Source organism: Lonchura striata, chromosome W (genome assembly GCF_050655825.1).
Source record: "Lonchura striata isolate lonStrDom1 chromosome W, ASM5065582v1, whole genome shotgun sequence".
Classification (NCBI taxonomy): domain Eukaryota; kingdom Metazoa; phylum Chordata; class Aves; order Passeriformes; family Estrildidae; genus Lonchura; species Lonchura striata.
In genome coordinates this window covers 17,009,123-17,033,178 of record NC_140743.1, presented here as the reverse complement: position 1 = coordinate 17,033,178, position 24,056 = coordinate 17,009,123, and the positions used below count along the sequence as shown (strand labels likewise).

General features: G+C 40.2%; 1 protein-coding gene across 1 annotated transcript in view; it reads left to right on the top strand.

Moving 5' to 3' along the window:
- The window catches only part of LOC146763124 (protein ARK2N-like), a 98,889-nt gene that overhangs the window by 11,908 nt on the left and 62,925 nt on the right, over positions 1 to 24,056 (top strand). Inside the window, exon 2 of the mRNA XM_085571115.1 lies at positions 7,581 to 8,388. Coding sequence (XP_085427241.1) covers positions 7,674 to 8,388 — 715 coding nt within the window. The 5' untranslated portion in view covers positions 7,581 to 7,673. The remainder of the gene's footprint in view (positions 1 to 7,580; positions 8,389 to 24,056) is intronic.

Below are 24,056 nucleotides of genomic sequence, written 5' to 3'. Positions count from 1 at the left end.
CAGTCTTATTCCCATCCTGTAGAGTAATTGGGATTAGATGGGGTATGCCTACCTGGTTGGGGTAGGTGCAATGGGAATAAGTGTCCCTTTTCTCCACTTACCTGCTTTTTCAGCAGGTATCCAAAGGAACCGAGCCACCTCTGAGGTAGCTCATAACCTCGTCAAGCCTCATGATTTAATCCACAGAAGAGAAAAAAAAGTCCTACTGTTTGGCCAAGACCCAGCCAAATCAAACCGAGAAGATCCCTCAATATGAGGTCCCTGTTCTTGGGTGCCATCTGTTGCAGTTTTTGCTTGCTGAGACCCCTAGTCCGGCTTGGCTGGGGGGAACATGGCAAAATAAAGGAATGGGTGCAATGGACTTGCCTGAAAATAAAGACTTTAATAGCAAAATAACAAACGTAGAAACTGCAAGATTAAGGGTCAAGATCCAAAGATGGGAGAGGTGTGGCGAAGGCAACAAGGTATAGGGGCAATCCAATCACGAACGTGAACTTGGAACATGACCTTATTTGTAACAGGTTCCGAACCAAGGGAGAACAGGAACCAGAAACCTGACCAAATATAGAATAGTTCCATTAACATATTGACTCCCATGACTACACTCTTCTCACCATGACCTGACTAGATGTCCCTTTTTCAGTATCTTTTTTCTCATGGTCTCAGGTTGATGCCTCCTGTATATGCTACTGAGGCTAAACCACTGTTTATCCCAGCCAGCTTTGTTTCCACATATTTCTTGCTTACTGAGTCCCAAGACTACTGTCACAACTGCTTTCTTCTTTAGGAACACTTTGGGCATGTAAAGATTGTGGTATTGATTGTTAGCAATCTGGTGGATGCTGAAATCATTTGGTACCTCTTATTACTGGTCAGAAAAGATCAAGGTTTGGTGGTAAGAGCAGCCCAATGGCAGGTGGTATCTTACTATCAAATTTTCATAATTTGAATGCAACATGACTTTGCCTTTAGTGTATTGATGCCATTTATTTTTCAGTAGTATGCCTACTACAAATCTATGTTGCAATATTTAGATTTTATTCTATGAGCTTAATTGTTGTGGCGCGACTTAATAATTAAATAAACAAATAAATAATATTAGTGGCTTGTGGATGAGAAAATGACTTGAGGTGAGAGATTGGTTGACTTATAGCTCCTTTCCAGCCTTTCTGTAGAATTTGGGCATGTCTTCTGTTCTCTCAGTTGGCCAGACCATATGTCCGGGTTTCAGCAGCGATAAAGTTAATTTCTTCTCAGTAGCTGTTATAGTGTTGTGTCTTGGATTCAGTATGAGAATAATGTTGATAACACAGTGATGTTTTGGTTGTTGCTGAGTGTCACAGCTAGAGCTGGTCTGTAAGCTGAACAGATGAAATAGACCATAACAGACCCCAACTCCCAGACTAGTTCATTAGAGAATAAAAGTAAACAAGTCCCCAGATAAGACAATTATAGGTTGGATTCGAACTCAGACAGGGGACCCCAGATAATCTCATTCAATCCTGAATGCAGACATCTAATTGGCCAGTGAGCTGGGCAGTGTTAAGACCTCAACCAATCAGGTGTTTAGGTGTGGGAATTTTGAACCCCCTCACTAAAAGTTGGCTGTTGTCGCATGATCTCGGCGTGTTCATTTGTGTGTCTATCTCTAAAACTGCAACAAATGTAACAGCTGAGTAGTGCTTACCCAGGTCAAGGACTTTTCTGTGTCTCATGCTCTGCCAGTGAGGAGGGGTACAAAAAGCTGGGAGCCTAGCTGGGACAGGTGACCCAAACTGGCCAAAGAGAGATTCTGCACCATAGAATGTCACGTCCAATTATAAACTGGGGCAGTTACCAGAAAGGGGGGCTAATTGCAATTTGAGAATGGGGTTTGACATCAATCAGTGGGTGGTAGCATTTTTGTGCATCACTTGTTTTTCTTGGGTTTTGTCTTTTTTATTTACTATTATTATTCTTATATTTAACTTTGTTTCAATTATTAAACTTTTCTTATGTCAACCCACAAGTTTTACTTCAGATTCTCCTCCCTGTTCTCCTGGGGTGGGAGGGGTGGTGGGCAAGTGGCTGCGTGGTGCTTAGTTGCCAGCTGGACTTAAACTGTTGCCTTTTTCCCAACTTGGAAATTACACCCTAGATAATTTTACTAAGGAGGTAATATAAAAGTGGATCTTTAAATAAGGACCTTCAGGGGCTGTTATGGAAAGATGTCCACAAAAGCCCACCCACACGGGGTGAAAACAGTTTTTATAAGTTTACCAAATCAGCATAATTGACAAAAAAAGAGCACCAATTAGGACAACAAGTGGTGATGCAATTCCCCCCCAGGTCAAGCCCCTTCTCTGGAGCCCTCGCTTTGGCAGTATCCATACTTTGTCCATTAAAATGTATCTCAAAGAGTTCTTCTCAACCTTGGTAGCCAGGAAGAACAAAGATAGCATAGGGGTCTTGTACCCCTCAGGGCTTGGAGCTCTGGAATTTGTTTTGTGTTTCTGCCTCGGGAAAGGCTATGGAAAAGTACTGGGAAAACTCATCACTAATACAATAGACTACAGAGCTACAAAAATATGTGCGAAAAATACAGAGAGCATATAAAAGAAAAAAAAAGACTAAAACCAAAACAGCATCAAAACAACACACCATAAAATGAGCAAGTTACTGCTCCATGCCAGGAAGACACTGGCTTAAAGCTAAGACATTAATTGGAATAGAATGAAAGTATTTTAAGCTTTAAATTACCTGAGAGTTGGCTTCATTTATTTCCTGTGTTTATATGCGTAAAAAGGTCTGTCCTTGATTGTAAGACATGTGTCTGTTCTATTTGCCATTTGTTAGAGGTGGGGCAGTTATATTTTATTAATTGGGCAATTTACTTTATCTCTTTCACAACCAATCCTCCCTCTGGGGAGATATCTTCTGTTAATGGGCCATTGAGTCTCACTGCATGACTGATAAAATTATATCATCCCATTGTGAGATGCTCTGCTCAGGAGGAGGAGCCAAACATTCCTTTCTGGATATAATCTGAGATTTAGAACACCAGAAGCAGCCTTCCTCCACTGTATTCCAAGAAGAGCAGTTTTCTTCTCCACTGGATTCCCAGAGGAAGACCAGACCCATCTACACTACCACTGGACCTTGAGAGGAACACTACACCCTTCTACAGAATCACTGGCTTCAACAGAATCATACCTGTCACTCTAGGAGGACTGCAGCTACCATTCAATCAGACTGCTACCAACACCCTGACCCACAGGGTGTCAGGTCATATTCTGACTGTGTCAGTGTTTTTGTTTGTTTTCTTTTTTGTCTGTTGTCACCCTGATTCTTAATATTTTCTAAAGCCTTCTGAGTTTACATTCTGTTAGAAAACTTTCCCACACAATTTCTATAAACAAAATATTGTTTTGCATTTCTTCATGGAGGTGGAGAAACTTGATGTACTAGTGGTTTGTCCAATGTCTTTGAAGAGGTGGCCTATTCACTCTCCAATCCAATGTCACCTTGAAAAAGTATAAAAGTTGGAGTCATAAAATAAAGCTTATTCTTTACCTTGCAAATAACAGGTGGCTCGCGTTGTGCTTTCACGTGTCGTATAGCGACAGTCTGTACTATTGCAGTTGTATTTTTAATTTTCCTAGTAAAGAACTGTTATTCCTATTCCCATATCTTTGTCTGAGAGGTGGTTTTAGTGTCTGTTAAGTAGGCAGCACTGTTATTGGAAAGGAACATTGTAGAGAAGCTGACAAAACAGCTCTCTTATCTGCTGAGAGTCAGATGTCAAGGGTTTTTCAATTTTGGAGTGTTTTTGCAAGATCAGGTGAATCTCCAATGCTCTCCCTTGCTCCAGGCCTGTGGCTGCTGTCAGGCAAAAGGCTCACCTTGCTGTCCTTCTGGACCCTGACTGATCTCATTCAGTCAACTATCCAAGGTGCGTAGCTTTCTTCTGTGAAGTTGAATAACAAAAGGAGTTGATGGGGGCTTACTGCCTCAGCATGTGTGGATGTGACAGCCTGGTCAGAGAGTGAGCAAGATAAGGTTTCTAAGACTTGTGAGAATTTTAGGGAGTTGTAGGGAAACGATGATAGCTTGTTATTGTAAACAACCTGCAGGTGGTGTTTTTCTACTCTTTGTTTTCTGTTCTTATAAAGGATTGTTTGTGAGAAAAGTGTTTTTGCTAATTAGCCAATCAGGTACAATGTGTGTCATGGTTTGACGCAGAAAAAGAATTTTCTCGGAAGGAAGAGGTCAATTTGGATATTGACCAATTGAAGGTGGACACGCCTCTGAGAATACAGAGGGGTTAAAAGCAGAATTCCCAGGAGAATTTGCTCCCTTTGGTTCCAGTCAGCATGCAGTGCAGGATTCTCCCCTGCCCAGCATCGAGCTGGGCAGGGGAGGGGAAAGCCGTGTGGCCTTCGGAGGTAGATTGAAAGGTGGAGGGACTGGAACCGGGCCTGACCCACTGCAGATGGAAGGGTGGAGAAATTTGGGATTTCTCTGTTCCCCCCCAGAGTCTCTCTCTCTCTCTCTCTCTCTCAAGAGACAGCGGTGGTTTCGTCAGCAGTTCACCGCAGGGAAGGAGAAGAGTGGGGGGACCGCAAGGTGCCCAGCCGCTGTGGGAGCCAGAGCCTGGGCAGAGAGCCGTCCTGGGAGTCGGGACTTTTAACCCTTCCTTGAGAAATGGAAATTTTGTGAAATTTTTCCCCTCCTCGGTTTGAAAGAGAGGAAGAGAGACCAGCCTGGAACCTGGGATGTTAAAAGGAGAAATTTTAGGTGGGAGGAGATGATGGAGTGGCTTTTTAGCTGGACTTTTTCTTGGTAGCCACAGACTGAACTGATTTTCTCCTCCAAGAGAGACTGTATTTTAGGAGGATGCCGGTGAGCCAAAGAGACCATGCTTCAGCTGGGAAAAGACAGAAGTGGAGCGAACAGAGTAAAGTTGGGGAGGTTTGTGGTGGTGCTCCCTGTCTTCAGAGAAGGAGAAGATCTCTGTTCTCGGGCCCTCGGCCCCAGGGGAAAATGGGGGGGACTGTGGTCCCAAAAATGAAAAGAACTGAACTGTTGTTTTTTCCCTTTTGGCAGAGCATCCTTGAAAGGAAAAATCCTAAGAGCAGTCTGTCCATCCATGAATTGGTGGTGAGAGCACTGTGCATGGGAAGGAGAGTGTCACCATGGCAAACTTTTTCTCTGGGCGGTGCCATGTGTGACACAGAAACACAGGATGTGGCAGCTGAGTTTCTTGGGGGGGGAGTTTGTGGCACGGGAGGGACTCCTGTTCCCTCGATGGACTGAGTATTGATTGTATGGAGGGTGGAAACCTGATAAGGGTCCAGGTTGTGTCTCGCTGTGGTTTGTTGGAGTTGGGTGCTGGGAGTGTCTTGGTTTGAAAAGACAGGAGTCCATGAAGGAAGGCAAAATCCTCCTGTGAAATGGAAAAGGTAAACCCCCTCCCTCCAAATTACCACGATTTTGAAAAAGGCTCTCAGGCAAAGATATAGGAATGGGAATAACAGTTCTTTACTAGAAGAAAAACTAAATAAAAATAATAATAATAAAAAAATGTAATTAGTACAAATGAAACTAGTGATGGAGTCAGAAACCTGAAACCCTGAGGAGTCAGGGTGTTGGTAGCAGTCCAATTAAAATGGTGGCTGCTCCTCCTGGAGTGGCCGATGAAATGCTGCTGAAGTGGTGATCTCTAGAAGGGTGGAGTTTTCTCTTAAGGTCCGGTAGTAGTTGGGCCTGGTCTTCCTCTGAGAATTCGGCAGTAAAGAGAGCTGCTTCTCTGGGAATCCAGCGAAGTGGCTGACCAGTGTCTCAAAAAGTGCCGATTTTATGCAGGTAAGAATGCTTGGCTCCTCCCTCTGGGTGGAGCACCTCACAATGGGATGATGTAACTTTACTGGTCATGCAGTGAGTCATTCAATAATCTATTAACAGAAGATATCTCCCCTGAGAGAGACATTGTTCTTGGAAGAGATAAGAAAACTGCCCAACCTCCAACAGATGGCAATAGAATACATGCTTATGTTACAATCGAGGACAGGAAGGATGAATGTTTTGAAAGGTTTTAATTTTTAATTTTGTGGGGTTTTTTTTTCTTTATTTTTTTCTTTTATAGTAGTTAATTAGTAGTAGCTTAATAAAGTTTTTTCTCTTGTTATTTGTGAGATCCCCAGCCTTGCTCTGGGGTCTCATATGGTGGTGAAATTCTTCCTCCAACCCGTGCTTCCAAAGAAAAACTCCGCAGGCTTTAGCTGTTCAGTCTCAAGGCAGTTTATTGCTAGTTATCTAACAGATTATGTTCTTGGACTGTGGCTATTTGATCAGCGGCCTGGGTAGAGGCACACACACACCCTGACATCCTCTCTGTCTGCTGTCTTTTTTGTCTCTCCCTCCGCCCAGGGCTGCTGCTATATTTTATATGATATATTACGTATAACATGTTTACAATTATTCCCCAATACCTACTACCTACGTTGCCAAGTGTTTTTCTACTCTAAACCAATCTGTGAGTGCCAACATCACCAAGAACATGGAGGTAAGGAAGAAGAAGGATCAGCCCACTTTCCTCCATCTTAGAACTTCTGACCCCCATGTACAAAGTGAAAATCCCCCTGTACAAGTGTTAAAACCCCCCTGTACAATACTAAAAAAATTTCCCTTCTACTTTGTAACTACTTTTACTATACTATCTAACCTTTTGTGACTGCTTGTTCCACCTCCAAAGTTGGTAATTCATTCCATGTCTCAAACTCAAAATCACAGCTGTTTCCAGCTGTCTGCCAGGGTCTAGAATGCCTCTGACCAAGGCCTGGAACCTCTAAAAATGTCTGAGAGCCCTTTTGAGTTCCCACAGTTATTAAACTTGGGCCTGCTCTGCTCTGTTTCCTGATCGCATTTCACAGCATTCAATTGACAGGTTGCATTTTCATGGGGGGTGCTGACATTGTGCCAGTGTCAAACCAAGACAAAAGGATAAACCAGTTCTGGTGCAAAGGAGGGACTATAACTGCGCAGTGACAATTAGGGTAGTAAAATACTAGGGAATAAACCTCATCCCTGTTAGTGGTAATGAGTGAGGCTGGACTGTCTCTGCTAATCTGACCTTTAAAATCTTTCTGTATTTCTTCAGTGAAGTGGAGGTTTTACAGTGTACAAATCATATGACTTTACAAATGATTTCATAGTTTTAAAATATTTCCTAGATAAGGGTGCAGTTAGATGTTTAATGGCTTCTGCATACTGGTTTAGATTAGATATTGGGAAGAACATTTTGACTGAGGGTGGTGAGGGCACTTGGAACAGGTTGCCTAAGGAAGTTGTGGATGTCCCATCTCTGGAAGTATTCAAGGTCAGGATGGGATTTTGAGCAACTTGGTCTAGTGGAAGGTATCCCTGCCATGGCAAGGGGTTTGGAATGAGATGACCTTGAAGGTCCCTTCCAACCCAAACCATTCTAGGATTCTATGAACATACTGTCTGTAACTGAAAGCAATGTGTTGTTTAGGTAATACTGTGAAGAGCAGGACTGAGTTATTTGGGTAAATTATTCTTCCTCTTCTGTTCTTGTTTAGGCTGCTGTATTGCTGAAGACCTTATCTAGTTCACCCAATCTTCCAGACCATGTGCTCCATGCTTTGAGACCAGGAGGACTTTAGAGTTCTGAAATGAAGATGGAGACAGTGGGAAAAGCAGAACTTGATTCAGTTCCACCAAAGACTTCTGAAAAACAAGAAACTGCTCCTGATAAAGATGGACCTATAGAACTTGAGACACAAATTCAGAAAGACAGCATGCATGCTGCAGCAGACTCAGCGGTGCTTTCTTCAATGCCTTGCTTATTGATGGAACTGCGGCGAGACTCTTCAGAGTCTCAGTTGGCATCTACAGAAAGTGATAGGCCAATGGGTGGTCGAGTTTATGAGAGTGACTCTTCTAATCACTGCATGCTTTCCCCTTCCTCCAGCGGGCATTTGGCTGACTCAGACACATTGTCTTCCACAGAAGAGAATGAGCCCTGTCAAGCTGAAGGTACTGTAGAGGAAGACCTTTCTGTGGTGTCTGAGGCTGCAGTTGGGAGGAAATCCAGGAGATCCAGGTCTGAAAGTGAAACTTCAACAATGGCTGCCAAGAAAAACCGACAGTCTAGTGATAAGCAGAATGGTCGAGCTACCAAGGTAAAAGGTCATCGAAGTCAAAAGCACAAAGAAAGAATTCGTCTCTTGAGACAGAAGCGGGAAGCAGCTGCTCGCAAGAAGTACAACTTGCTGCAGGACAGCAGTACCAGCGACAGTGACCTGACGTGTGACTCAAGCACGAGCTCATCAGATGATGATGAAGAGGTTTCAGGGAGCAGCAAGACAATCACTGCAGAGATACCAGGTAGAGGATGTTTTTTAAACTGAACTGTAACACATCTGACATCATTTTTCAGCTGTCGTGCTAAATTAGATGAGTTACACTTGAGAAAAACCAGGAAAACTGCAGCTCTGTGTAAATTTGAAGACTGCAGAGTATTAAGACATGGGCAAATTTAAAAATCTGTCCTGAGGTTTCAGATCACTTTTGCACACCAACAAAGCATAGAAATGGTAAATTGGAGGAAAGACTATCTTTGAATTCTGGAATTTTCAGATCTTTTCATTTATAAGGCTAGATAAGCTCTTGTCAGTGCTGTCAAATCCCATTAGATGGTGATAATCTAATAAATACATTCTGAAGATAAATAGCCAGCTTTGCTTTAATATCTTAAGACCACAGATTGGCAGCTGTGTTAGAAATAATACAGCATACCTCTTGCCTGTGTTACAGTAAGGCCCTGTTCATTACTGCACTGTGCTTTCAGCTCTATGTTTCAGTGCATGACAAACCTGCTTAGCCTTATTGTAAGTTCTTGCAGATTGCATCTGGTCACCTATTTTTAGGATATAAATATGAATTTGTTTACTCAGGTGCCCAAGCTATATCCACACCTAAATTTTTAACATCTTAGACAAAGCTGTTACCATTTTCCTATGTCATAAGGATCTATAATTTCTATATTTTTAATTTTCTGACACATCTGTGTTAAGATTATAGGCAGCAAATTATAGGGGCCTTCTCATAATTTTATTACTGAAAGAAACATTAATTCTTCAAGTTTTTTGTCTTCTGAGTCTTTGTTATTAGCTCAAGTGCCGTGGACAGGATTTTGTGTGAAAAATTATTTCAGCATATTATACCACAGAACCATCATCATATGGCAATCAAAAATAAAATCACATAAAAATAAACTTTTTGGCTTGCCAATTTTTACTAGATTATATGCCTTTATGCCTCTTGTGTTAGAAGTTGGGTGTTGGGTTTTTTTTTGAGATAAATATCAGCTTACATAGGGCAAGAAGATTTAAAGGAAAATGGCAATAATTAGTCTTAAGTTGCTGAACTAATGTTTGCTAGATTAATTAAAATATTTGCAGCAGATTTTACAAATAACTATTTTAACTGACTTGGTTATGGTGAATGATTCTGTCATCATGAGAACTGGGATTTTTTCCTACATATTGCTAGGAAGTAGGTTGCACAAAGTAAATGTTTAATATTATAAAGTCTGGGAAAGGCATAGTCTATAATTATTGTGTAGTAAACTTTTAATAGAGATCTAAAAATATTTGCCAATTTAATAGTTACTCAGACTTCTAACTTTTATAATTTTATGCTTTTTTCTTTGCTATATTTATACTTTGCTGGGCAGTTAAAGCCTCATTTAAAGCCTGTTGAAGAAGACTATTTCATTGAGTTTTGGGACAGGTTTCTCCCCACCTCACAAACCCCACCAAACTTACCACCAAACTTACACAATAAGTCCCCCAGGTTGTATTATTTTTTTTTTTTTTAAAGTCATAAAAGGATCTTGTGACCCAGGAAGGCTCCACAGGGTATTTTCACATCTGCTTAGATTTCTGATTTCCATTGCAGAGACCTGAAACCACTCTAGGGCACTTTGTGTCACTAGGCTCTTCTGTATTTGAGTTCTTGGTCTTAACCATGAGATGTTTGCAGTGAAGAGGTCCCATTGCAGTACACAGAAGAACTTGATTATTTAGTGATGATTATACTAAAGCCCAGTTTTGCCTGTGATGCAAGATATGGGAGTGCACAAACCATCCTGAGGAACAATGATGCTTATTCATAGCACATATAATTTGCTTTATGCTAAATTCCACTTATGACATTCAAATGTTTGAGCTGTCCTTTTGCTGTAATTAGGTACAATGTGTACCTGCCACATTATGGTTTTCCTTTAAATAGAAATGACTTTGGTTTGTGGGAAATGTTTTCCAAGTACAAGTGAAAAACATTCTATGTAGACATAAGGACAAGGTCAGCCAATAATGCATCCTATGCTAATTGTGGTTAATGAAATATTGTGGTCCTAACAGATGCAGTGGAGCTGTGAATGTGAGTCGGACTTCCAGCTCTCCATCATAGTGGTAGGTTCACATGCCATTTGTGATCCCTCTTATTGGAACTGGCAAAGTACTTAAATTATTTTTCTTGACTAGAAAGCTGCTTTAGTGCACTTTACACTGTGAATAGCTTCAAAAATTAGGGAATGAACACATAGAAATTATTACAAGGTATCCAAAAACATTACTGGAAATTCAGTGCATTAATGTACTCTGCACACAGACAAAAGAGGTTTAACTTGATGCTTGAACTGGAGTATCAGGACATAAGCATGAAAAAACTTTTGCAGTTACTTTTGAAAAAGTCTGTATGCATTGATGCAGAAGAGTTTTCCAGGTAGTCTATGTTCCCCTCAGTGTTAGTGTATTTGGACATTTCAGCTGTAGTGCTGGTTACTGTCTCAACATCGCTTATTATTGGGACTGATTTTCAACCAGTCTGAAAAATAGCTTTGCCAACAGAGATGCTCTAAAATTTTTTGTGACAGTTAATGTGGCCTTCATGTATGAAGGTTATGCATACTCTGGCTCTTAACCTTCTCTCAGTGCATGTATTGTAACAGCCAACAGTTTGCTTTTGTGTGGTCTGAAAATTGAAGTGCCACATTTGAGAATACAGTAGTCTTTCATGTTGTGTAACTAAACTTTAAATCTCCATTTAAATGGCATGAGTTTGGCTAAACTAGTAATGTAAGGAAAATGTTTAGTGAATACATAATGCCATGAAGCTACAAACAGAGCAGTTATGCTGTAGAGAGTCAGTTCTCCCTGCTGAACTCAAATGTCATGTGCATTAAAATACTGTCAGGCTTGGTTTTCTTCTCAAGAAAGATTGAAGAGTAAAGAGTTGAGATCTTACTGGTGATACTTCAATACAAGTATTGTGAGCTCCATAGGACCTAAGCACAATATCAGTTATCTTATTCTGAATGCTTTCTGTGGTGTTAATTTACACCTGAAAATACAGATGTTGAAAATGTGTTGCAGCTCACTTTGTTAAAAAAAGGGGGGAAAAGAGATTTTTTTTTAATATGAAGAAATCCAAAGGGGAGGGCACAGTGTGTATGTATGAGGGATTCTCAAGCAGGTTACTTCCTCTCAAGAACTGTACATAAACCTTGGAAAAATCATCTCAAAAGGGATAAATTTGGTTCAAGTAACTCAGGATGATGCTTATATAAGAATAGGGGAAAAATAATCCATTAAGAAGGATTTGCTGTAATATACTCATTTGGAAATGTCAGTAAGCATAACAACATGGAGGAATACACCATTGCTAGTTAGAATGAAGATGCAACATATATCCTTAAATTGTTATCTTGTCAGACTTCCTAAATTAAATAACTGTAGATTAGGGTATTATTTAGATTATACTTAATAGATCACATAGACAGTGTTGGGACATTTCTTAAGTGCTGTTTTGCAGGAGGTAGTTTTATAAATAAGATATTAATCTTGGTTTCTGACCCCTTTTGTAATTGCAAATTTCTATATGTTTTAACTTGGCATAGCTTAAAAAAATATAGAGTTCTAAGTTTACAGATAGTAAAAAGACCAGTTAGATAAATGCTAATATTTTTAATATAAAATGCATTTTTATTAGGCTTGATTTTTTTAAACCCTGAAAGCCACAAATAAAGAAAATATTGAATAAGGCTTGTTATAAGAACTGCAAGGGAAGCATTTGAAACACTGATTTACTGCTACTGTGAATTGTAGATGTACTATGAATTATGCCTTTTAAAAATATATTTCAGGGTACTATATATTTCAATACCTAGTTTCTTCAGTTTGCAAAATAATTTTATCAACTTTGACCATGCTAGTTCATTCTTAAATTTAAAAACCTAGCTAGGTTGTCTCACATACCGTCATCAATAGTTTTTATTTAAATTGCAATTAAAATTCACTCAATGTTACTTAGAGGTGTCTGTTCATAAGCCTGTGGAAATTGGAAAGACTGTTATTTAGTTACTTGATTTTAGGATAAGATCCCTGCCTAAAGATGAACAATATCATATTGGATGTTCAATACTAGGAGTATATGAATGGAAGGAATATTTTTTTTTCAGGGAGGAAAAAGACATTGAATATATAAAAGGAACCACATTTTAGGAAAAAGGTACCATTTTACATAATTATTTTAGTTAAAATGCAGTCAGAGGAATGTTAATTAGTTACTATAAAGATATATTTATTTTTGAGTAGAAGACATGAGTGCTAAATTTCCAGCCTGTCTGATAGGTAAACAAATGGGGGTTTAATAGAATATTTTTGGCCCCTGATGGATAGTGTTGCTGCTGCTTGGAAAAAAGATGATAGTTCTGGGCTTTGTTTAGCTGTTACTGAAGGTCTTATATATTCCCAATTATATAGCTCCAAAAAAAGAATGTGTTGTTTAAGCAATACTGTAATTTAATGTACACACTGAAATCCCAAAAAAGATTTAGTGCCTTATATTTTTATTACTAAATATTTGGTTAGGTTGTGCAATGCTTTTTCTCATTCTTTGGATATTTTCTATTATTCTTAAGCTAGAGGATCCCACAAGTTTTATATTTACATATTAAATTGTCAAGTTCTGTAGCTGCTTTGTGTATTTTAATATGATACTTGTCTTGTTTCAGAATTACCTTAGGTAATGTTTGTGTGTTTGGATGACATGCACATATTGTTTATTATTCCTTAAACAGCTACAAAGCCTCTGGGTTTTTTTGTTGTTTTATTGCTTCCTAGATTATTCCTGAGTGAACTCTAAACATAAAAATATAGATACTGTTGCCTTTTGTTATTGATATGCAGAGTAAGGTAATGAGGATGGCCTTTTCTTCTTGCTGCTAAGGTTCTTTCTGATAATCCCAAAGCCAGTCATTTTAACCGTCGTTTTGATGGATAGAAGTAAGAACAATTTCCTTCCAACTATGCCCTGTTTTCTGCCTTGCCTAGGACTAATGCTAGGAATGCTGCACAGCTGGTGGCTTGTGTGAGGAAGGGCACATTTCTAGTTGTTGTGATGTTGATCACTCCTACATGTCATGTGTATTAACCCTGTGATGGAACTGTGTCCATCAGACCTAACAGAGGTTGCTTTTACCTCATATATTAGCATAGCATTCACATATCTTTTCATGCTTGTGTGTTTTTATTTTCTTCATTGGTGTTTGTGTTTTCCAAAATTAGACCAAGAGCTTTGGGCTTAGCTACTTTAGATGCTGCAGTCACTATATCAGCCTTTATCTCTCTCTCATGTAGAATTTTGTCTGTGTTTAACAGTCTGTTATAAAAAGGTTGAAGTATGTAAGTACAGTATGCATAATTATTCAGATTTACAGTTAATAGTATTTTGGATCGCAGCTTAACAGAACTAAACGTTATTGTATGATGTTTTTTGACACCTTCAGTTGAATTAAAAACAGAAATTGCAAGGGAATTGGACTAATGTAGTTTATTTATAAAATAAAACCTTTGACAGAATTGTCTGAGAATTCTAGAATAAAAATAATTTTGAAGCCAAAATGTCTATTATAACCTCAGCGAGTGTAAAATATTTTTTTACAGTAATACTATTGGCTGATATTTGCTAATTCCTCCCCACTTGTCATATCTAAGGGACAGCATTAGAAATGTTGTTTTCTTGAGTTAGCATGCCTTAATATGCAATAATATGTTCTTACTTAATGATATCTTATCAAATGGCCTCAATGTCTTTAAAGCTGGCTTCAGTCGTGCTGGGAGATCTGGAGGAACGACCAGGGAAATTCCAGGATTGCTTGACAGGGGCACCATGTGGGATAGGAACTGCATAGGCAATGTCCTGGAAGAGGTCATGAACTGCTTTGCCGAGATGCAGAGGCAGACAGAGGAGAAATTTCGCATGTGGATAGAAAAGCTAACTCATCTTGACGGACAAAGAAAGCAAACAACAACCGGACCCCAGAGAAGCTAGAATTCAACTAGTTGGCCAAAGACCCCCCCTACCACACAGTCAGGGGCTTTCATACAGATGCCTGATAGCCAAGTACTTCCACAGCAGTTGTTAAATTTTTACATGGGCTATCAAAATGTCAATGCTACGTTAGAGTTTCCAGCAACTTTTAATAACAGTTTTCTACCTATCTTTTCAGAGAATGGGAATATTGCAGTCTGATCTGACTCAATCATAAACTGAAAAAAAAAAATCTCATCTTTGCAATTTTGATGTTATTTTGGATTATGTTAAAAACAAGGATTCCTTTTCTCTCCATATGTTTGTTTTGTTTTCTCTTTTGGGTTTTAATGCCATGGTTTTTTTGGGTTTTTTTTTGTTTTTCATTTTATAGAGGATATATATGTTGTTTAAAAAAACTGTCAGTATACTCGCATGTGTCAGCACACACATATAAACACCTTTAAAGATATGTAGGGGAAACCACCCTAAGCTTTCATCACCAAACTGGAGAAAATATAACTTAAAATCTTTGTTTAGATACCCCAAAATCAGTAGAGCTATGTTTACTACAGTAGGAACATTCATCCAGATAGTCCATTTTCATGTTAAAACATTTATATAAGTACCAGACATGATACAAACACATAACATTTTCTTAACTATGTTTACTTCTGAGTTTTTCAGCTTGAACATGTCATACATTAGTGTTATTTTTCATTTTAGGCAGAAATAATAAATAAGCTTACCTTTAAGATTTAGCTACATATAACAAATGTGCACAACTGATTTTTTTTGGCTCCCGTTTAGTGGTTAATTTTCTGTCCAAAGCTTTTATTAATGTCTCTGCTATGTTGCACATGGCATATTTATGGAAGCAGCTGTCTTATATTATGTGCACAAATAGGCACATGTACACATATACATGTGTTTGGTATGGGTGGAAGTAATCTCTCGTTTTAGGTGTTTAGTTTGCTGCTCCCTGGATCTCCTCCTGAGTCAATGGGAAGAGAGAAGCACCTACAGAGGATACCTTCTGGCAGTCTTTCTCTTGCATTAGTTGTCTAAACCTTCCTTATCAACAGTTTAGAATAGATAACTTCTGGCTGAAATGAGGTGAGATAAATCACACCCAACTGCATGTGCATGCATGACCTGTGCACACAAAGTACTTCTGTTTTATTTCTGTTTATGCAATCAAGCTGCATCCTTCATGCTAGAATAAAAATAGTCCTGTCAGTCTTAAGATAAGCAGATGTCAGTGGATGGATTGAGCCTTGGCACAGGATGTTAGAGGAAGGCCTAACAGTCAGGTAAATAAACTGCAGTGGTCTGGAGATTGCTGGTCTGGGTCAGACAGCAAGAGCTTCTTCTGAACCATGTTTGAATGCCACTGAAATAATTATTTATTTGTGATGGAGAATGCCAGAACATTAGTTTCATTTAATTAATGCAAAAACTTGCTATTGTATGGATCTTTTTATACTAATAGTTATCCTGAATAGATAGGCTTGAAACTGTGATGTTTAAAGTTGGATTAATTTAAAGTATATATTAGAATTCTTTATTAGTTCTTACTATTATCACTGTACGCTGGGATTTTATTGGTTACCTTTCCATTGAGACCTATCTTCATGTCAAATAACTTCTCTGTAGTGGCCAAAAATGTATATTTTTCATCAGTTAAACTTGCTAAAAGTTTCTAATGTAAATTAAATCAGAATTTTAGTAATGGAAATTGAAAATCTTTATAGATATAGTTTAAGTAAAGAGAATGCTATATGTCTCCATAAACGCTGTTATTTTGCTTTTTGAAAGAGACATTTTTTTTCTAATTATTTTAGTGTAATTCCTTTTCTTTCTATTGGAAATATCCACTGTATCTTTTGTAGGTCTGATTTTTTTTTTTAATCTCCCTGAAGTCAGTGAGAGCTTTTTCATCAATTTATATTTGTGTTTGGATCAAATATGTAACAGAAACTCAAGAAATTATTTTTTTTTTATCAGTATATTAACACTGGGGTTTTTACATTATTCTTGGCCTAGACTTACTTTTCTTTTAAGTATGTGATGCCTTCATTAAAAAAAATGAGATTAGAGAGCTATATTATTTTCAGAGTAACTGTTTGAAAGACTATGCAGGAGATAATTTATAAGTACTGGAATGATTTCTTGCCAGATTACCTTCATGTATAATTTTGATAAAGATTTTGATATGAGTTTGTGTCTTGGTTTGAAAAGACAGGTGTCTGCTAAGGAAGGCAGGAGCCTCCCCTGAAATGGAAAATGCAAAGTCCCTCCCTCCGAATTGTTATAATTTTGAAATTAAGAGGCTCTCAGGCAAAGATATGGGAGCAGGAATAACAGTTCTTTATTAGGGAAGAAAAAAAAAACAAAACAAAAAACAATGCAGTAATACAAAACAGCACTGACAGAGTCAGAATATGATCTGACACCCTGTTGGTCAGGGTGTTGGTAGCAGTCCAGTTGAAATGGTGGCTGCAGTCCTCCTGGAGTGACAGATGTGGTTCTGTTGAAGCAGTGATCCTGTAGAAGGGTGTAGTCTTTCTCTGAAGATTCAGTGGTGGTGTAGATGGGCCTTGTCTTCTTCTGGGAATCCAGTGGAGAAGTGGTGTCCCAAAATCTCAGATTATATCCAGGAAGGAATGTTTGGCTCCTCCCCCTGGGCGGAGGATCTCACAATGGGATGATGTAATTTTATCAGTCACGCAGTGAGGCTCAATGGCCCATTAACATAAGATATTTCCCAGAGGGAGGATTAGTTGTGGAAGAGATAAAGAAAACTGCCCAATTAACAGAAGATAACTGCACGACCTCTAACAGATTGCAAAGAGAATACACGCTTATCTTACAATCCAGGACATCTTGTTAGAAAAATCCCTTGTCTAAAATTGTGTGCATTTCAGGTAAAAGTTAAACAAGTTCTTCTCTGTTTGATTGTAATTTAACAAACTTGTCCTCATCTCTTTAACATTTAATATCCTTCAGGGTAGATTATTTGCTGATATATATGAAAAAAATAAATGCTTCTGGTGTTCAAAGAAAAAAAATATAAATACCTTTATGATGATGATAAAAGTAGCATATTTTAAAGCATGACAATTTTACAAGTGTTCCCATGCATGTAGAACCACCTTTTTTCAGTGACTGCTTTCTTTCAATGTGTAAGAGTCCCTGTCCTGGCTTAGGAACGGTATTCTCCAATTTATTGTTCACACTGAAACCATTCCAAACCACTTGCTGCTTGCTCACAGAGAATTGGAGGCACAAAAGGTAAAGATCATGGGTTAAGATAAGAACCATTTCTTGGAAACAGCAACGAGATAAGGAACAGTAACAGCTACAATATTAATAACAAAAGTGTGCAAGAGAGGCAAGCGATTTACTGTGCAAATGCTCACCACTGTACGACTAACATGCAACTGCTGGCTGCAACATTACCCCAACCCAAAAGGGACCCCTTTCCCCATTCCCAAAAAACTTGTGTGAAGGAGTATGGAATAACCTCCTGGTCCTAGCCATGCCCCATCCTGGCTACTGTAAAAATTAACCCTGTCCTGGACAGAACCCAGACATTCTCCAGTGCTTATTCTACACCATCTATGTCATGCCCAGATCCTACACCTTCTAACTATATACATATGCACACATGTGTATATATATATATATATATATATATATATATATATACATATATAAGCATAGGTGACATTTCCATAGTCAATGGCTGTTCCCTCCAAGATGTTTGTTGAGTTTATTTAGTCCATGACTGTGGGCTCTATCCATCCTAGATGTCTTTGTGGGCAGAAGGGCTTGTGAGTTGGCTGGTTGCTGTATCATGAGTTCATGACTGGTGTATCTGGAGCAGTCCCTCTTCATTGTCCATGGTAGTTATGGCATACAGCGGCAGTGTCATTCCTCAACCAATATTATAGAATTCAACATTGCTGACTGTTCTCACCCAAAAAAAAAATCCCCTTGAGATATACATTGTGTTTCCCCGTCCCTCTGCATTACCCACCCAGGCCCTCAAGCAAAAACAATCCCACAGATGGGTTTGCCTTTGCTTGAGGCAGGACTAATCCAAACTGTCTTCTGTAACACATTCCTCATATATACCATGGGGACTTCATCCCCTCCTATGGCACGTGGCGGTTTTGATTGGGCAGGGCCAGCTCAATTGGCAGCACCTCTAGTGTTAACTGACCAGGTGGCCTTTACTATATGTAGATCCCAATGTTTGAAGGTTCCCTCACCCATTGCTTCCAGTGTGGTTTTTAACAGTCCATTGTACTGTTCAATTTTCCCAGAAGCTGATACATGATAGGGAGTATGATACACCCACTCAATCCTGTGCTCTCTGGCCCAGGTGTTTATAAAGCTATTTTTGAAATGAGTCCCATCATCCAACTCAGTTTTTCTGGGGTGCTATGTCACGGCAGGACTTTCATTTCAAGGCCCAACATGGTGTTTTGGGCAGTTGTGTGAGTCACAGGATGTGTGTCCAACCATCCAGTGATTGTTTCCAACAATGTAAGAACAGTGCTTGCCTTGGCAGGTTTGCGGGAGTGTGATGTAATGAATCTGACAGGCCTCCCCATATTTAGATTTTGACTATTGTCCCCCCCAAACCACAGAGGCTATACCTGCTTGGCCTGCTTGATTGCAGTGCATGTTTCACAGTTATGGATAACCTGGGAAATAGTCCCCATGGTTAAGTCCAACCCTTGTCACAAGCCCATCTGTATATTACATCTCTTCCGTGATGACCTGAGGCATCATGGGCCCACAAAGCCAGAAATAATTCAGCTTTATGGTGCCAGTCTACCTGAGACACTTTATTCCTGGCAGCTGGATCTACTTGTCTTTTGTTGCGATGCTCATTAGCCCAATCCTTAGGTACGTGTCCATCTACATGATGGACTTTGACAGACAACTTCTCTACCCAGGCAGTGATCTCTTGCCAAATTCAGCAGCCCAGATGGGTTTTCTTCTGCACTTGCCTATTGCTCTTTTTCCATCAGTCCACCCACCCCTACAGAGCATTTGATACCATCAACAAGTCAGTGCAGAGATGTAGCATTGGCCATTTCATTCATTCAGCTGGAGCCAGTCGGATGTCCTTCAGCTCTGCAACCTGGCTTTATCTACCTTTGGAACATTTTGCGATGATCTCCAAGATCCCAAGGCAGTTAGGATTTCCTCTCTGAGATTACTGTGTGATCAGTGATCCACTTAATCCACAAAGCACCAGTGGCATGATGTGTGGAAGGGACTTTCCCTTTGAACATCCAGCCCAACACTGGCAGACAGAGTGCCAGGAGGAACTGTGCTTTGGTGCCAATCACTTCTGAAGCAGCTTGAATCTGTTCATCAACTGCCAGTATCTTTTTTTCATCTGGGGTTTAACATGCCTTGGATTCATTGTATCCCTGACTCCAGAATCTGAGGCTATGTTTGAGTCTCCCTGGGTACTTCTTTTCAGAGACTCCAGGAAGTACCATTCTTCCCAGCTGTGGAGTAGAGCATATTCTTCACATCCTGCCCTGACTGGCCCAAGGACTACTGCGTGAACAATGTCCTGTTTAATTTGTTCAAAAGCTTGTTGCTGTTCAGGATCCCACTTGAAATCATTCTTATTCTGGGTCACATGATAGACAGGTCTGTTCTTACTGAAGTTCCATCATGTCCAGCACAGCGGCACTCAGTGATGGCGTGATTTTGTTCAGGCCACAATAGTCCACTGTCAGCCTCCACTCTCCATTGTACTTATGCACTAGCCATATAGAACTACTGAAGAGTGAATGAGTCTTGCTGACCAATCCCTGGCTCTCCAGTTCACAAATCATCTCATGGATGAGAGTCCAAGTTAGTGTGGTGTTGTCAACAGTGCAGTGTTGTGGCAGTGATTGGTACCTGTTGTTCTCGGAGCCTCAGCAGTCCCACAGCAGAAGGGCAAGGTATTAAGCTCTCTAATTTCCACTGTCTCCACAGCAGCTATCCCAAAAGCCCCACAATACCCTTTTGGGTCTTTGAAATACACTCTCCTGAGGTAATCTATGCCAAGGATGCACGGAGCCTCTGGGCCAGTCACAACGGGGTGGTTTTGCCATTCATTCCCTGTCAGGCTTACTTCAGCTTCCAGTACAGTCAGCTGTTGGAATACCCCTGTCACCCCAGAAACAGAGATGAATTCTGTCCCTACATATCTCAATGATATCAGGTCACTTTGTGCACAAGTGTCAATTGAAGCCTTATTCTCCTGTTGGTTTGGTGTGCCAGGCCATCAGATCCACACAGTCCAATAGATCTGACTGTCCCTTTTGTCCACCTGGCCAGAGGCAGGGCCCCTCTTGTTCTCATCTGATACATGGGCTCGTGGGTTGGAGACAGACACCCAACACAACATCGGTGAGTCATCAGCAAACAGCCATGAGTTTAATATGGCTGCCCCTTTTATAGGGCTTTGGATTTTCCAGGTTCAGATAGTTGATTGGATGAGACTTCTCTCTGCCCAGCTCTCTCTGGCCAGTGGTGTATCTTCATCTCAGCTAGAAGAGGGTTGGCTGAGGTCTTTGCTTGGGTTTGAGTCCAACCTATTCCCGCCATATCCGAGGACTTGTTTTCTAGGTTGGTTGAGTTTAGGGGGCAGCTTCAGATCAGCTGCAATGTGACAACACTGGTCATAGTACTCGTTGCTCACTTCATTTAACTATGCACTGGAGGTCCCTTCTAGAGGATCTGAAGCAACATCAGCCCTTTTTTCTGTCTGAGAACTTGCCCACTGGAAACTGGAGTAGCAATTATCCCTGAAGAATTTCCTGTGGTGATTGTTCTTCCTCTAATTTCATATCCCTATGCTTCAAGGCCAAGGGTGGATTTTGATCCCACTTTCTCATGTCTTCTCCATGGTCACGCAGGTAAAACCACAGGTTACCTGGTGTTGTGTACCCTTTCTAGCAGGGGAGCGCTTGCCCCCAATAGCAGACTCTGGTCTGTGCTTGCAGGGCATGGGACATTTCCTTTCTAACTTACTTGAGTCTTTCAAGTCTCTCTGCAGTCTTGGACAGTTACAGAGCTGAGGTGCAGGTCAGTAGGGAGGAAAAAAGATGACATTGCTGTAGTCAAGTAGTCAACTAAAGCACTGATTGTTCTCCTTCTTTCATTGACATCCATGTCAATGAGTCGGTGTACAATGATGACACACTGTACAAACTTCCATCACATGGACTGTGTACACTGGACCTCATCTGGATCTAGAGGGGACTGCTTAGTATTTGAATCCCTATAGATTACCTCCAGGACAGCTAATTCTCTCAGGTACTGGACACCTTGCTCCATGGCATTCCACCTGCTTGAGTGCACTACCACATCATCCATGAGAGAATACCTTTCCCTCATACTTGACACGTGTCGCCTCCAGAGGCTGAAAGTTTCTGTTCTCTTTCCAATTCCCTCATCAATGCCCATGGATGCCGGTTGCTTGGCCTTACTACCATCTAGTTTCATGTTATGGGCCATGATATCACAGTGTGGGAGAAGCCAGGTCACCAGGGGCTCACCTGATTGGTGACTGAAATCTTTTTGCATGTCTTGCAGCTCACTCAGGGATAAGGATTGGACTATTATCTCTGACTCTGCCTCTTCCTCCTGTTGTGAGGGCCCTACTTTCTCTTCATCCCCCACTAAGCAAACTGATTTGGTCTTGGATTTCTTCTGTATAGGGGTGACTGCTACTGGTACAGGTTGTTCCTCTGGTTCAGCTGCGGTTTGAGTTGCCACAGTGACTGTTGGTTTGCTTTTCTCCTCCTCCCTCTGAGGGTTCTGTCTAGTATTGAGCCATGTCCAATAAATAGTAGCCAGTGCCCAACATGTTGCATAACTTCATGCCTCTCTGGAATTTCCACATAATTTTCCTTTCACATATTTTTTCACTTTAAGAAGGTCCTCTAGTTCAGGGGTGGATTTCCAGACTATCAGAGAAGTCCTCCAAATACTGGCCCATGTCCTCCCACATTCCATATCACCTCTGACTATCCACCTTCGAGGCAGATCTTTGAATGACCTCCCTAGAAATGTCTTTTGTGACTCTAAATGGGGTGTGGACCTCACTGAGGAGACCTGGCAGACTTAGCAACAATAACATGCTTTCCTTAACATTCAAAAGAAATTGAAAATTCTCATAACCTTTTCTACCAGGCCTGAAGGAGGAAAAGGGGGTGGAAGACTGGGGAAAATCATCCTCCCCTGTTCCCTCCACAGACTGGGTATAATTATTAATGCACTCCCAAAAGTAGTGCCTGAAGTAAGGGTAGGAGAGCAGCACTGAATACACATCCCAAATGACACTCATTGCCCTTGATGTTATCATGTCATAAAGTGATATCCCTCAGTACAGCAACAAAGCAAACCTGATCCCTTCTCCCTGCTCTGATAAAGACCACTGTGGATGGGCGCATTGCATATACAAAGAATATATACAGGATTAGGTTCCACAGTCACGTGAACAGACCAAGCAACATTGTGACCAGTGGTTCATTGCTTCATACAACAGATGCTTAGATCAAATTTATTTCCAAGCCGCTCTAGGCAGACCTGTTGCTGTCTCAACCCTTTGTGCCTCACATTGGGCACTAAATAAGGTTGTCATAGTTTAGGAATGGTATTTTCCAATTTAGTGCTCCCACTTGCTCATTCCCCCCTCCCTCTCCTCTTCTGGTCTGGAGAAGAGAATTGGAGAAACAAAAGGTAAAGATTACAGGTTGAGATAACAATTTCCTGGAAACAACATAAGGAAAAGTAACAGCAACAATATTAATAACAAAAGTGCTCAAGAGAGGTGAGTGATTCACATGTAAATGCTCACCACTGTACCACCAACAGAGCCTGACAATACCCAGATCTTTGTCTGGTCTGGGCAGGTCCCTGCCCCGGGAAGGGACCCCTTTCCTCCTTCCCTGAAAATGACACTGAGGTGGTATAGAGTAACCTCCTGTTCCTAGCCATGCTCAGTCCCGGCTACTGCAAAAATTAACTCTGTCCTGGCTGGAACTAGGACAGCCACTTAACTCAGTATGTGTAAAAGCATGCCTTTAATCTTTTTTATAAAATAGTATATATGGAGCAATTAGGTATTTGTAAACAAATTGTGTAAGGAGATCAGTTTAACTTATTTATGTCTCAGACTGAAACACCTTTATATATGGATCTCATAATTGGATAATAACTTTGTTTGGAATGTAGCCAGTGAAATTTTTGCCAAGCTTCAATGTCTCAGTCAGGTAGTCTTTAAAAAAAATGTAATCATTCTGTGTATTAATAGATAAAATTTGGATTTGGTTAGTAAGAGTCACAATTTAAAACCTTTTAATTTCATCAATTTCAGTTAATTGTTTATTTCAGTGCAAGCAACTTTGAATGTAAAAGAACAAGCAGAGGATGACAGCAGCTGAGCATAGTTTTTAAAGTTGTGTTCTTTCCAGGATAAAATTATCCCAAGGTACCCAGAAGACTGAGGGAATAGTTCATATTAGATATAATTTAAATTTAATTTCCCCATAAAACCTATCTAGTGTTAAGAACACTCGTGCAAGATCAATGGTTGTAAATGGTAAATATTAATTTCTTTGGTCACTCTTTTCACTTGCCTCAAAACT